General features: G+C 40.9%; 1 protein-coding gene across 1 annotated transcript in view; it reads right to left on the minus strand.

The window, feature by feature from the left end:
• ELAVL4 (ELAV like RNA binding protein 4) overlaps positions 1-10,797 on the minus strand; it is an 81,338-nt gene extending 70,541 nt beyond the window's left edge. Inside the window, exon 1 of the mRNA XM_054073476.1 lies at positions 10,765-10,797. Coding sequence (XP_053929451.1) covers positions 10,765-10,782 — 18 coding nt within the window. The 5' untranslated portion in view covers positions 10,783-10,797. The remainder of the gene's footprint in view (positions 1-10,764) is intronic.
• Positions 10,798-15,732: the final 4,935 nt, after the last annotated feature.

The following is a 15,732-nucleotide window of genomic DNA, read 5'->3' on the forward strand; positions in this document are numbered from 1 at the left end:
ATTTAAGGAAGTACCAATGTTAACTCTGAACTCTCCAAACTGACACAGAGCAGGAAGGGAACTAGTGACAACTAAAAAGTAGTCATCTGTGGCTCCTATTCGTGCTCCCTACAGTTCACAGAGCTTGTGTCTCAGGATCTGGATAACTCTGGTCAGGAAACCCTAAGGTGTTCCTACTCAATTTATGTATTTTCATGCACATTTATGGTTTTCTTTAAACTCCTCTTTGCAAGATGTCAGACATATCTTAGCAGATGATTCTTAGTTCCCTTTAAACTAGGGCAGATGAATAAAACGTTGTTTTTCTTTAAAAAAAGAAGTTCATTCAAAATGTTAGTAACTACAAAAAAAGTTGAACTTCCTAACAAATAACTTCAGTTGCAGTTAACAAGCAATAAATATTCAAAAGTTGTTTTCAAGGAATCTGAACAGCTGAGCTGGAGAAGCTGGCAGGTTAGCACCCAAGAGCGAGTCCATCTCTGCTCTGAAAGGACCCTTCCACAGGAACAGGCACTACATTTCCTTCACTACTTCAGACTAACTTCTTACTCTACAGACAGGTAAACAGAAGTGAAACAGTAGCAAAACCTGCACATGACAAGATGAGCACTATCAGTCCTGGGGCAGCATGGATGAATTTCCCTTACACCTAAAGGTACACATCCGCAGGGGAGTTACTCTCTCCACCTCCCTGGCCCAGGCAGTTAGAATAAAATGGCCACTTCCAAGGCACAATTAATGGGTCCTGCTCTAGAAAACTCTTCAAGAACAAGACAATTCATGCTCTTGACTTGACTGGCTACACATAAGCAGATCTTCAGTGATCAAAGGAGGTAGGAAGTCCATTCTTGGTCACATCAACACCGCCACAAGTTGACCAGCTGACTGAGGCAGACAGTCTTCAGCCGATACTCACCCAGATCCAAAAAGTTTTCATGAGCTTTAGCCTCCCTGTGGGCTTTTACCACTCCAGTGCAACGTTTGCACTCAGCACTGCAGTTCTTAAGTATGAGCAGTAATTCAAGGGAGGCAAGCTTCAGACAGTCCAGGTAACCTGATCAGAGATTAAGAAAATGCCAACACCAAAGGCACCTTTAACAGCTACACAAAGCCAACCTTGCAAGACTACATTGGTCCACACATGGAAAAGCCTAGCATCTCTGGAATCACGTAAGCCACACAACGCATCCTAGGAAAAGAAAAAACCCACCAACATTTTTTATGAACTCTAGGGTAGACGCCGTCTTTAATAACAGAAACTTTGATTCTAGACCACAACTCCAAACAGCAGAAGCCCCAAGAAAAAAAAAAGGGTTCCACTATATCCAATTTATATATTGGACTGCTGGGAAGAGCTAGAATTAGATAAAAATAGCTAGCCTGAAAACCTATCATGCTACAGGCCATCACCCTGCAGTTTAAGAGTATTTCACTCCACTGCTTGAACACATTTATATTCTTCCAGGCAGTTTTCCTGATGTTTTATAAGGATTCCCCAATGCAACAACAAACAATCCTTCTTTTAATAGGATCACTGGCTATGTTGTAACCTGCATCTAGGGACATCCTGCTCTGCTCAGATAAAACTTAATTGTTCTTCTAACACTGAACAGTGAAGGAACTTTAAACTTTCCTAATAAACAAAGCACGCCTCTATTCCACTCACCTCACTAGTAATTGGAAGACTGTCAATTATTTAGGAGCAATCATCTGTTTGGGAAGCCACACTCTCCAAGTGAAAGACTATCCCAGGCTGCTGGATGAGGACATTGCTTTATTCCTGCCTTTGTCACTTCTCAGCTGCCATATGCTACGGCATGAAGACTTCAATGCTTATGAAAATCCTATGAGCACAAAATGATCCTCAGCAACACAAACTACTTTACAACACTAAACCTCAATCTTTTCTTCTGCTTTTCTTGCTGGCATCAGTACTCATAGTACAAGACTCCAGACACACAGGTTGTAGGGACAACCTTTTCTTCCACTTCATAACAGCAATTTACTAAAAAAACCTAAATTAGATGCTATGGCACATGTTTCATAAGCTTTTAAGTAATGAATTAAGGAAAAAAAAACGATCTCAGATATAGTCACATCAACTATGCAAACCAAAATAAGACCAGATACTAAAAATGAATGTTGGGAAAAAAACATGAAAGCGTTCACAGTAATATCTTGCTCCAAATGCTTGCACAAGACCCTGATAGAAGTAATTTTAAGAACACTGTAATCAAGCTTAATGAAGACTTCACTTCATACAGCTATTTAAGAATCCAGAAAAAAGTCTTCTCAATTTCCACACAATCTGAACCTTACATATAACCTCTTAAGAGGACAGGCCAGATGCTCCTGTATACCAAATCTGCCCATCACCACTTTCCTACACTATCCACAAGCTCAGCCTAAGCATTCTATTAAAGCAAGACAGCTGAGCATCACAGCTGACAGGTTAACGGACAGGAGAAAAGCACATCAGCTGACAACAGTCCCATACCACAAGAAGATCTCAAATGCACTGTTCACCACTACATAAGCAACATAACCTGGCAAGATTTCAAACAGGTTTTCAGGAGAATGATCTGCAGAGAGCAGTATCAGATTCAGGGAGTCAAGTGAGACTGAAGACCTAGGGCCATACCACTGCCAGGCATGCTTCTGGGTCTCAAGTGCTCTGATCAGCCTCACCTGCAGCCTCAACCACCACCCCTGGACCAGGCACTCCATTTAAGGTCAGGGCTGGGGAACAGAGGAGGGAAAAACCCAGCCTTTCACTCTAAGGATAGACTACTTTACCCTTGAGAAAGTGGATGGAAAAACAGACATAGCTGCGTACCTCCAGCTGTCATGTCCAGTAACACAGCTCTTGAGTATAGGATTGGGATTTGACAGGTGTAAACACCTGTAAGGTGAGACTACTTAGATGCACTGGCATGCACACAGATCCAAAAAGTGTGGCTGTACTGCATGCAGCACCCTATTACTAAAGATGATTTTTTTAACTATGTGGTTCCATAAAGGGTAGTTAGTTCTGGGTGCTAATAACCCTGATTCAGAACTCTGTTAAGCAATGTACTCATTAGCTAGACCATCTGTGTAAAGTGAACAACCTACGCTGTCACAGCACATGGAGCCTGGGGCTGACCTTAGTATCTCCCCCCCTTCAGTACTAGCAAAGGACAAAGACATCTGGCATCAGTTTTTCCTCTTTGCTTCCAGAAGAAGATATCTGGGCTGGAAAACAAGTTTATCAACCCTCAAGTCACACTGCCAGCTGCAGGAAATGTACAGTGGCAACTTCTCTTCCTCCTAGGATGCTACTGGTGAAATCACAAATTTGGCTGTCCTGCGTTAAGATATCACAGGACTGACTCTGGGAAGAAGAGAGGCTTCACAAAACATGTGAAAGAATAAAACCGCCTGACATTATTCACAGCCAGTGTAAATTACTTGATGAACTGGGAAGTGCCAGTAAAGATATATCCAAGCACCAAGTGAAACATGCAGTCAACATCCAAGACATCTTCTGGCACATTCAGGTTTGGTCCTCTTTCTAGGCACACCATTCTTTCAGAATCTGCTTTTCTGGTCAAATACCAGGCTCCCTCCCAAGAATGGAAAAAAGTAAAACAAGCCCCCCCCCCCAAACGAATCACTCTATGTGCTTCAGGAAATGCCATGTTTTCCTTCTCTAACAGTCTCTCTTCCTCTTGGATTTCTTCTATCTATTGTATTTATTAATATCATCTGGCTGCCACCATGTCAAAGCACAGATGCAGGGCACAGTCCCAGTGCTTACACAAGAGCCTGAGAAGAGCTCCCATGAGCCAAGTACAAACCATAGTGTAGAGCACTAAGCAAGAGGAAACTCATGAAGAGAGGGATCTGAACAACTCTTGGAAGACATAATTAAAGCTGATACTTTCCTTAGAGCAGTTAAATTCAGCAATGAGTACATTTAACAGAAAGGAAAAGACAGTATTGCAAACACCAGACAGGCACGCCTATTCAACCAAGAAGTAAACTGCCTAGATTATGAGATGCTACCTAGGATGTCAATAAATGACTACAAAGTGCTTTATCTCTTCTCATCTTACCATGGGAGAAAATCTACCATACCATGGCTGCTAGCAGGAACCTTGCCTCTAAGGTTTCAGTGCTCAGTTTTGCTGCTGTGCAATTCCCTTCTATCCAAGGTATGAGCTCAAATTAAAGCTTTACTTGGACGTTTGATTTTGTAAAGCTTGTAGTATTTCAGCATCTTTGAAACTTCTGTTATCCACTCAAGACTTGCCAGTAGTTAGAAAGCCATTAAGCAAAGAATACACAGCCAATAGACAAGCAGGATAGGACAGGGCCTTAGAAACCTAGGAACAAAACCAAATCAAAGCTATTAAACATACCTACTTGAATGCAGAGCAACAATTAGAACTGTTGGCAAGTGGTAGAGGGGGAAACAGGCACCTAAGCATCAGACCAGCTTTGTACTGAAACTTCTATAGATGTTTGCTGAGAGGTTATTACTGATTCTAGATCTGAGATTAGCAAAGCCATGGGTGCTTAATATAGCACAACCTGTCTGCAGCAGACAGACCTTGTTTGTACAACCCCCTGAGCAGTGTAGCAGACACTCTTCTGCAAACCCACAGGCAACTGCACACAGCCAGCCACCAGGTAACTCAAATGCCTTAAAATGTAGATTAGCTGAGGTATTACTTCCATAAACCGACAAGCATGAGGAAGCAAGGCAAGTCTTCTGCAATCTACCCCTAAGCCCAGGTCTACAGCAGAGGGTGGGCTTTCAGATCCTGCATCTGGTAGAAGAATCATTCCAGGAAGATGAGCTTTAAAAATATCAGTAGGCAATGCACACAGGAGATTGGGCAAGGGTTTTTTTTTTTTTTTGCCCCAAGGGTGCCAGGCCTTCTCTTTTGACCTAAAAAACTCCTCCAATAGAAGTACTCCTACTAAACAATTTCTTCTATACCTTAGAGAATTTGGTCTTCTGCATAAGTAATGAGCAACAGCTTAGCCAGAAGTAGCTTCACACAGGTTACTGCAACTAAAGAAACTGGTAAGCATGTTTAAATGCATGAATTGCAGTGTAAAAACACTTACTAAAAGAAAACTGGCTATTATGCATTTGTAAGAGAAAGTAAACACAAAAGGATATACAGTGAACATGCTTGCTGGGAAGGTTAGAAGCTCCACTGTTTATACACATTAGCCATAAGAAGCATCAACACAGGTATTTATTTTATAGCAAGTCAGTGTGCTTAACTGAAAAAGACCTAAAAGACAACAGCAGGCAGACTTCAACAACAAGATGCAGACACTCTTCAGCTATACCTTGCACGGAAACATGGAAGACAATGGTTCAAATAAAGTCAACTGTGTTGGAAATAGTGCATGAAATCCCAGAAGTGACAAAAGTACTAGTCAGTGAAGAAAATGAAAGGAGCCAAGTGGAAGAAATCAATCAGGAAGAAAAAGTAAGCTTGTTTTTTTTTCACAAAGACAGGCAAGGGGCCAGATAACATAGATGGACACACATGCAAAAAACCACAGAAAAGTAGCTTTAGCTAGAAGCACGACAAGTGATAAATTTGATAATAAACTGGGAAACAGGAACAGATTTGCTCCAAACTAAGGAATGACAGCAAGCAGTGAGGGGTGCAAACAATTTTTCTTGCACCGGAATAAAAAAAACCTTCTAATGCAAATGGATGAGCTGATTAACAAAGCTTGCAGAGACTGTTGTGAAAGACGGGTGAATGGAGAGAACCCGAGGGAGACACTAAGAGCATGTAAACCAAATCAGGGAGCAGCTGACTGCATTCAGAAGGAAGAGGCTATAGAAGCACTTAGAAACACGAAAACAAGAATATGACCTAGGCTGTGTGAAGCACCAGTAAACATACTGAAGTGGATGGTAATAGGAGGCATCTGTTCAATGTATTCTTAAACTGGGGAAGTATTAGCAATTTTACAAATAATACCATTTATTACTATCACTTTTTATAAATGGGAGGGAAGCACCAGAAATCTTACTTTTACTGAAGTCATACAAAACTCGCATAGAAACTACACTTGGTTTTCAGTACTAAAACCCAACTGTTGAAAGGTGGGAAAAACCCTTAATTTATGGAAATCCCAAACAAAATCTCCCATGCATTAACTTCAAATCATTTTGGAAACAAAGGTTGCGTATTTCCTCTATTGTGAGGACACAGAAGTTTCTAAAAAATAGTTTACTGTGTCAGTGAAATTGCAGATGCTTCTGTGCACTTCAGGGACTTCAAACATTGCATCAATTATCTGAATAAGTAATGAAAAGACATTGTGAATAAAGTGGTTCACCAAGCCTGGTTCAGAAGTCAATTGCTTTTTTGAATCCAGTAATATACTGTAATATTTGACACGTTATTTCTTTTCGTGAGAGGTTAGAGCTTTCTGTGCTTCTATGCCACACTTGCAGCAAACAGTTTGGGGGAAAACCCAAACTGAAAGATGTATAACAAATGTGTAACTGTAAGATGTATAACAAACACCCAGATCCTCCACTATAGCCCTGTTTCCACAACAAAAACTCCACCGAAACCGGAACTCTCAAGTCCAACCCAAGGGCTAACAATCTCACCAGCATTTTGGGCTATTGATAGACAATTTCAGGTTCAAAATTCAATCTTGGACAAACTGGACTAGGTCACAGTAAAACAACGTCTGTTGAGCTATCGTTTCCAAAGTCTCTTACCAGCACCTGGAAACAGAGCAAGCATAAGGCTGATTATCATTTCCGTAACCCCCAAGGAAAACTATCATGCAAGACAAGTGAGTAAGAGCAATGCTGTTTGAAAGCAGCATTCATAAACAGAACAAAGACTAAACAAAAGGCTAAACAAGTACATCATAATTAACAGCTACAACCAAACTTTTAATTAAGATATGTAAGAAAAATCAAGGAGAGCCAATTAAAAAAAAATCACTAGCATATAGTTTTAGAAAAATCTGAATTGGTACTGTGAAGTAAACAGGCTAATTGGAAGTGACCGCAATTACTTTGTCACTGTTACTGAGTTTAGTCATGATTTTTCAGCGTGCTCTTTAATCCTACATCTTGTTTGCACCCCTTTGTTGTTTGAATGCAGGATTCTTGCACCCAAATTCTTCAAAAACCGAGCAAAAGAAAACACCAGAGATTTAACTTTGTATGACAGGCATGTCTTGTCACTAGTTTCAAGACACTATTTTCTGCCTAGGACAATATTATTCTTACAGGGTCAGAAATATAATTATTCTACACTGCCCTCATTCATTCTGGATAAATCCACAGTTCCTACAAATGGATCCTAATACAGTAACACTACATCCTACATCAATACCACTATACTCCACATGTTTTTCTTTTATCCAGGCAGCTAGACCATTATAAAAATATGATGCGATTTCACACAGATTTTACTGTTAGGTATGAACTTTGCTTAAGGCCAAAAAGCAGTTACAGAAAATAGGAATCTAACTTGCAGTATTAAGGTTTTACTTCTTTCCTCTTCTGTACTACCATTCCATGAAAATACATCCATTCTCATTACTTTTGCTATTCTTCAAAACTGTTAAGGCTGATTTAAACAGCAGCAGTTAGTTAATGCTGATAGAAACAAGCAAAGAAAAATGCTGACAACCTAGAATTATTTAAGAACTTACTTGCTACACATCTATTTCTAGAAAATTAATAAAAAGTTGCAAACTCACAACTGTAATAACCCCAGGTACACCTGGGCAAAAGAAAAATAGGTATAAGAGGAATTCCCACCCACAATACCAGAATGCATAAAAGAAAATAATTCACAATTAACTTCTGCCTCTCCCCAACACAGAGTTGGCAAGAAATCCAGCAGCCTATTGAGATACATGTCATGTATTTCTGCTTAGCAAAATCTTAGCAAGAACCGTCTTTACAAAGGTTATTTCTGCAGCTATGTGAAACCAGATTTTTACTTTTTAAAATATGCTCTTACATTTAATAGCAATTGACAAGCTTTTTTTCTTTTTCTTAAAAAAAAAAACAAACTCTGTTCTGATACATCACTACACTTCAGCCCAACCTAACCCTTCAACTACCCAGGAAGGGCTGGCTTCCCGCAGCAATGTTTTTCCCATGCCCATTTTTAAGAGTTAGAGGCTGCAGGGCCACCACCAGGATTGCTGTCCTGCCGGCAGCTCTCAGACTGTTATGGCTGTAGGTTGTCACCTTTTCCTCTGCAAAAGCAGAGTATGCTGAATCTATAAAGCAGCCTTATCTTAACTAATGTCACAACACACATCTTAAGTCATTCACTTTGAAGTCCTAAATTTGAGGCATTTCTTTGTACTGAGAAAAAAATATACTAAAATCCTTCCTGTATATGGCTAAAAAGTTAAGTGTTTAAAAAAACCTTTAAAATTTATATGAAAAAAAATGTCTGTGTCATCTATCTCGCTAGCAGTGCTGAACTGGAATGATGCAGGAATCTCCATCTCCTCAGACCATCCCCAGGCTTCTTCACTGTCACAACAATACATGCACTTTCTAGTCTACATTTTTCTGTTCAAAAGGTGGAGTAAAGCAAAAGGCTTATTTCTGTGCAAAGGCTTCTTCCTCCGCATAGCAATAAGCCTCACATTGTAATTAATTTTTTTAAATGTCATTTCAATTATTTTGGTACGATTTATCTTTCCTTACTTTTCCCTAAAACATCTCAAATATTAACCATGAAATAAATGTAATAATACTCTAACATCTTCAAACATTACCTAATTTAGAAATCTAATTTACTTTTCATCATTTAGGCTTCCTTATATTTTGTGTGTCACTCAGTGTGGATAGTAAAATTACGACTATCCATTTCATTTTTGCTTTGAACATGTTGCAGGTTATGCTTCTCAACGACTAAAACAGCATTCTTGTTTAAGGTTCCTAATATTATTCCAGAGCTTTTAAAGAAAAAAAGGAAGTGCTTTAATTTTATTAGAAAATTCTCAACTGCTCTCCCTGGCCCTTTTTACAAGAAAAGGCCAAGTGTTGGCACAGAACTAAACCTCCAATGTACCTGTTCAATAGTACTACATGGCCTTCTGCGAACATAAAAGAGACAACAGAGTCTTAAATGGTGCTGAGGGTGCCATTGTGTACAACGACCTTCCAACACGCCAGTGGGAGAGCTGCTTAAGAACAGATAAACAATTGCACGAGTGATGCAATACGAATTATCCCACTCTGCTCTTGATGAAATTTCAGAGATAATTTATCCCCACAGGCAGCCCTGCTTCTAAGCCTTCACAGCCAGGAGGAGTTGACACCTCTTATTCAACACACCCTACCACAATTAAAAAGCACTCAAAGGAAACATTAAAATATAGATTTTTAACATGTGTGTTCATTGATAACATTGACTTTAGCAATACCATGCTTATACTACACAGAAAAGCAATCAAACATGAGTTTCAAGCATATCAAAAGTTACCCTTGGAATACTCAGTATTGTCAGTTCACTGCCAGAAAAGAGTGGTTTTGGCACAAAAATCAGTGCTAACTTCCATACCAAGTATTATAAAATTAAAACTATACCATCACAAGTAAAAAAAATAGTTAAAACCACCTTAACTGTACATCCTGAAAGCAATGTGCAAGAACGCTGGGGAGGGACTGTTTGTGAAGGCTTGTAGTGATAGAATGAAGGAGAATAGGTAGAAACTGTAGAGGGGCATATTTAGACTACACATAAGGAAGAATTTCTTCATGGTAAGGGTGGTGAGGCACAAGTTGTCCAGGGAAGCTGTGGCTGCCCCATCCCTGGAGGTGTTCAAGGCCAGGCTGGATGGGGCTTGGGCAGCCTGAGCCAGTGGGATGCTTCCCTGCCCATGGCAGAGGGTTGGAACTGGATGGGCTTCAAGGTCCCTTCCAACCCAAACTATTTTATGGCTTTTTAAAATGGCATGTAGTGACAGAATGGTTTCAAATTGGAAAAGGGAAGACTTAGATTAGACATTACGAAGAAATTCTTCCCAGTGAGGGCGGTGAGGCACTGGCACAGGCTGCCCAGGGAAGCTGTGGCTGCCCCATCCCTGGGGGTGTTCAAGGCCAAGTTGGACCGGGCCTGGAGCAGCCTGGGCTGTGGGAGGTGTCCCTGCCCATGGCGCGGGGGCTGAAACTAGACGGGCTTTGAAGTCCCTTCTAACTCAAACCAGTCTACGTTTAACTGTTCCAATCACTGTAAACTGGACTGAACCTGACACACGCCCTACAACAAAGGGAACCCGTTCTCGCCGAATCACCGCCGCCACATTTCCCCTCCTCCCCCGGTTCTCGCCCCACAGCCCCCCGCCGCTCCAGGACAAGCCTCGGGAGCCTCTTCTCATCCCACACCCGCGCTAGATTAGGACTCGCCATGCATAATTACCCCCGTTTCAGGCAAACCCCTATCTTCAGGAGCGTACGAGACGCACCTGCCGCCACACCAGCCTCACCCACCTGGGCCGCCCCGAGCCCCAGGGACGCCGCCACTCGACGCCCCGCGAGAAGCTTCACCCCGAAGAACCGCAGCCCAGACGGAACGGGGCAGCGATGGGGAGCGAAAGGCGTCGCTGCCCGTTCCCAGAAAATTACGCTTCCCATATAGTTCCCACAGCTCCTAGTGCGGAGCGGACCTCGCTCCCTCCCAACCCCAACCCCGACAGCGCCTTGCGGGCGGAGAGAAAGGAGAAGCAGTGTGGACCGTCACTCACCGCGCCCTGAACGCGCATCTTCCGCCGCGGGGGCAGTGCGAGACGCGCGCGGCCGTGCGGGCGGCGCGCGACGGCAGCACGTGGCAGCGGCGGCCACGGGGTCTCCCGCGCAGCCGAGCGGGGCGCGGCGCAGCGCTACGGAGCGGCGTGAGGCGCCGCCGCCATCTTAGCAGGGGCACGGCAGGGGTGGAGGAGGGTAGAGCTGGCGCGAAAGGGCTTTTTTATTTCGCCGTCGCGTCGCGGAACCGGCAGCAGCTGAGGGAAATTCGTGGGGGAGATGGTGGGGCACCTGTGTGGGTGGGGGAGAACCGCGGGGGCGGGAAGGTGAGAGCGGAGCCGGGGTAACGTACCCGGCGGCGCCGCGCCGCTCGGCTCCCTCCCACGGCCGCGACGCGTCCCGGTGCCTCCGGATTTGGAAGCGAATGAAGTGCAGCGGGCAGGGTGGGATTTGTGCTGGTCTCCCGCTCGGAGGTGCTTCCTCCCGTCTTTTGACCGGGTTCGTGACCCTCGCAGATAAAAGATGCACGAAGAGGAATTTTGAGTAGGTTAAAAAGCCTCTTTTTTTCAATCGATGCTCAAGGAAAGGATAAGATGATGTGACACAAATGTATGCTCGTGTGCCACAAATAGAACATTGTGGGAAGCTTTCCCTTAAACATAAGCTTTGTCCTATATTTTTTCAAACAGTTTATTTTCTCGCTGTGTAGGTCATTCTTAACATTAGGCTAAATTTAGCTAAGATACACCAACAGTAAAGACAAGCTGTCTCAGAAAGCCGAATTAGACCCACGATCTTAACTGCGTGGCCTGGTCAGGAGGCTAGGTTTACTCTTTTTTTGTTAGCTTGTTTTGAAGGAGCTTGGTTTTAAGGTAACAAAATCTCAGCGGTTTGTATAAAATACCTTATGTCTAGAAATTTAAAAGTTTATAGGGTGGTTTGCTGGTATGTGCTTGTGCTGCAAGCCATGTTTACAGCTTGCATTAATTTCAAGGGCATTTCTACCACAGAGTGAGGAAAGACCATAGCCCTAGCATCTCAGGCCTTTTGAAGATCTGTACCAGAAGCTTCAAAACAGTGGTCTAATCTCTGCTTCCAGTAAGGATGCCAGAATTTGTACTTGTTTATGCACTTTGATTTTGGTTCTTTGTGTATAAATTTAGCTGTGGGAGGAGCATCCTGAGCCAGATTTTTCCCTATATGCTGTGCATACAGAATGACAGACATACATGATTCTGTGTTAGATTGACAATGAATTACATTTGCTAGCAAATACTGGATCAGAGCCATCTGTTTCAGAAATTAGCATAGCAGCAATTTGTTTGTTTGTCTTCATCTGTCTGTTAGTTTGGTCAAAATCCTCTTGTTTTAGAGACACACTCACATAAAGAAAGGACCTGTGATGTACTCTGTGGAGGCATCTCCGAAAATACAGAAATTATTCCAAAAAGTGGAGATACAATATACAGTTTTCAGAAATCTAGATAGAGCTAGAATAATTTTTTCCCCCTGGAAAACAAGTTTTGATATTAATAATCATCTACCCCTGAACAAGTCTACTGATATCAAAGTACTCCTCTCTGAACAACAGTAGTGTTGCTGTACTTTTAGGTGCCCTGTATTCTTTTGTGTACTTTCTTTAGGTGCCAAGTTTCTTTTGAAGAGGTATTGATATTAAAAATTGAGAAGTCTAGCTCCAAACAGCAGTCAAGAAAAGGGGTTCAATCCATTAAATGATAAGGTATCATCCCATTAGACAACAGCTTTTCTAAAAGTGATTCACTTTGAAGCCCTCTATTCCTCAAGAAAATTACGTCTCCTTGCACAGATCTTTTATTTGCAGCATACTGAGTCTGTATTATTCAGTATTTCAATTATTTGCCTAGATTTTTTACCTTTCTGGAGGGAAAAAAAAAAATTACGTAATGCTCCAGAAACTTGTATTTACCATTTTATGGTTCCTATTGGATATGGTTACAGTGCAGATATTTCTCCACAGGCGTAGGAAAAGGTCTACATTGTTGTGCAACTAATGTTCATTATGTGGCATTTGCTTGATGATACAAGTTTAGATTCAGACGATATTCTTAACTGCCGTTTAAAAATATAACAGAAAATAGTCATAGGATAGTCTTCTCTACTCTTTGAGAAGTGTGAAGCCTGATATTGTTATTCTGAAAAGAGAATTCTAGGTAGATCTGCTCAAATACGAAGAAATGTCAATGTTTCTTAGAAATGAACACTGACAATACATGATTTAGGTATGTACTATGCAAAATAAAGAGATTTTGTTCATTTCCATGTTACTTCATATCATAGTTACATGACAAAACCAACACCAAAAACACCTTCTAAAATAAGAACTTACGTTTTTCCTTCTGAAAAACGGGTCGTATGTTGTAGGCGATGAAAACGATGTGAAGTCTTAACTCAAAGGATGTGAGTGCTCATTCTACATATGAATTAGCAAAGCACCTTTGTTGCTTTGTCTATATGCATCTGTCTCTACCTGAGCATCTAATTCACATTACTCCTCCCACAATCCGCCCAGTTTCTTTGTCTAATCTGAGCAACCAACAACAGGAACCACAGAAGTTTAGAACCTGAATGGAACGGAGGGGGTGTGATTGCTAATGAGAAGTGGCTTACCTTGTTCACTGTTAGAATCATAACACCTAATGCAGGATTCTGTGTTACTTCATGATGAAACAGCAGGACTAGCTAAAGTCAGATGGTGACAAAATCTGATAGCTTCATTGTGCTCTAATAGCAGATGAAATTGCCTATTCAGAATATAGCATTCTGAACCAATATATTATTAATGCATACCACTGTTTTTAGAATAAATAGCAAATGTCAGAAGTAAATATGTATTTTAAGCAGTGGAAGGAGAGTGTAAGTGCTTTTTCGAGGTAAGTGCAGAAAGCCATTACAAAGCTTATCTTTGCAACTGACCTATAAAAGCTATAAACACATCAAAGGCTTTGAGGACATCAGATACAAACTTTAATTCTTCACACAGTCAAAACTCCCATGAAGCCAGTGTCCCAGGATCACAGCCCTGAGTATGCTCAGTAATACTAATGGAACTCAGACTTATATTGGCTGCTTTGTTTAGAATTTTCATTTAATTCATGTTACAATTTTTAAACTAGTGATTTCTTGTAGTGTTTGTTTGTTGCTTTTTTTTTAATTGCTGAATGTAATGCAACACAGCTTTTTAGAATAAAATTTTTTGGAGGTTTTATTAGTACAGAATAAAAAGCTTAAAAATGTAGCTGAAATGCTTCTGCTACGAGACAGCAGCTTTTGTTTACAGTTGGGAGGTGAAGAGGTCATACTTGTATCACAGCCGGAATTTCTTTGAGGTAAAGATTCTAGACTTTTATAGCAGGCTCAGATGTTAGCAGCAAACATTTTTTCTTATCTTTTTGTCCGGCTCTAACCATAGTGCACTCAGTCAATCATAACACTATTAATTGTAGTTAATATGGCTTTTTGATTTGTTAAAATACAGTGCAGAAATGTGTTTTACTATAAATAATTAACAAGTCATCCAGATATCATAAGCTACCAAATACAGAGGAGATGAAAATGCCAGTGGATCTTACCGAATTATTTAGCCTTAAGGCTCCTGCAGGTTTTATTCAGATTCAGAATAGTAGGAGTGGGGAGGAGGAGATAAATAAAACATTTGTTTCAGAAAGTAGATGACTTTGACAGAGCATTGATTTAAACGATGAAGACTTGGCTCTTAGCAGTCCTTTAGCTCATCAGATGAAGGCTGTTAAGAAGTGATGCTGGATAGGAACACTCAATACCATCCCCCCAAGTGGCATTTTTCAGTAAATTTCTGCTTTTAACTATTACTGCACCCTCTGAAGTACTGCATGTAACTCAGGCAGTGACTCCTGCTGATGTATCACAGTCAGTCAAACGTTTTTACACCACCATTGAATATTTTGGTCAAGGTCTAATCTCATTTGGATTTATTACGATTTATCTCGGATTAAGCATTTATCTCCTAAGGATTATGACCTATACTGTGGGGCATTGATGAAGCACTGGAGTTCAGGAATGTCTAAGCACATTAGAATGAATCAGCAATATTCTTTTTTTGACACAGACTTCACACACTATCTTTTTTCAATCAACTTTGCAACATTCTACTGATAAGAATCTAATTTTCATTTAATACAGGCAGTATCCTGGAAGGCTCTTTGCATCCAGTAGGAGCAACGCTGCATTTAATTAGGAGCAGCTTAAGAGATCAGGCCTCAGAGCCACATGGCTTCCTATTTACTTTACCTTCAACAGTCAGTATAATGTTATTGATTTTTTAAAACCAATTTAAATATCTTTCCTTCTTTTTGAAATATATTTTGGTGAGTCAAACCACTGCTGGGGTGTAGCATGCTTTGTTACCACTTTGCATCACAGTTTCTTATCCAGTTAGTGTTTAGGAACTGTGGACATACGGACACAATAATGCATATGAAATCATAGCTTGTATTGCAGTTATGCAAGGAAAAGATTCACCTAATGAAAAATCAGACAAAACTGCAGACTGAGACGTGGATGAGCATAGAAAAGAATTGATCTACCATAACTAAAAGCATTGATGGATAAGCTGTAAAGAGACATGATCAAAGATAGAATATTTTTCAGTACCTTTTCTGTAAATTATCGAATAGAAACCCATCTGGCTTCCCAGAAGAGAAAGTTGCCATGATGCGATGAAATTCTTTACCCTCTTTCACATGGGCACATGTGCAAAGAAGAAAAAATAATGAGGAAAAGATATTTTCTGATAATGGGATACATCAACGGTGCAGTGAAATTTAGGATCAACATACACAGGATAATGATCTTAAACCTGCTTTGGAGATATAAGGATGAGGAGGACATGTTAATTTACTGTCTCTTGACATCTGCTGAGAGCTACACGCGTAAAGTAATGACCCTAAGGA

Source organism: Cuculus canorus, chromosome 8 (assembly GCF_017976375.1).
Source record: "Cuculus canorus isolate bCucCan1 chromosome 8, bCucCan1.pri, whole genome shotgun sequence".
In the NCBI taxonomy this organism is placed as follows: Eukaryota; Metazoa; Chordata; class Aves; order Cuculiformes; family Cuculidae; genus Cuculus; species Cuculus canorus.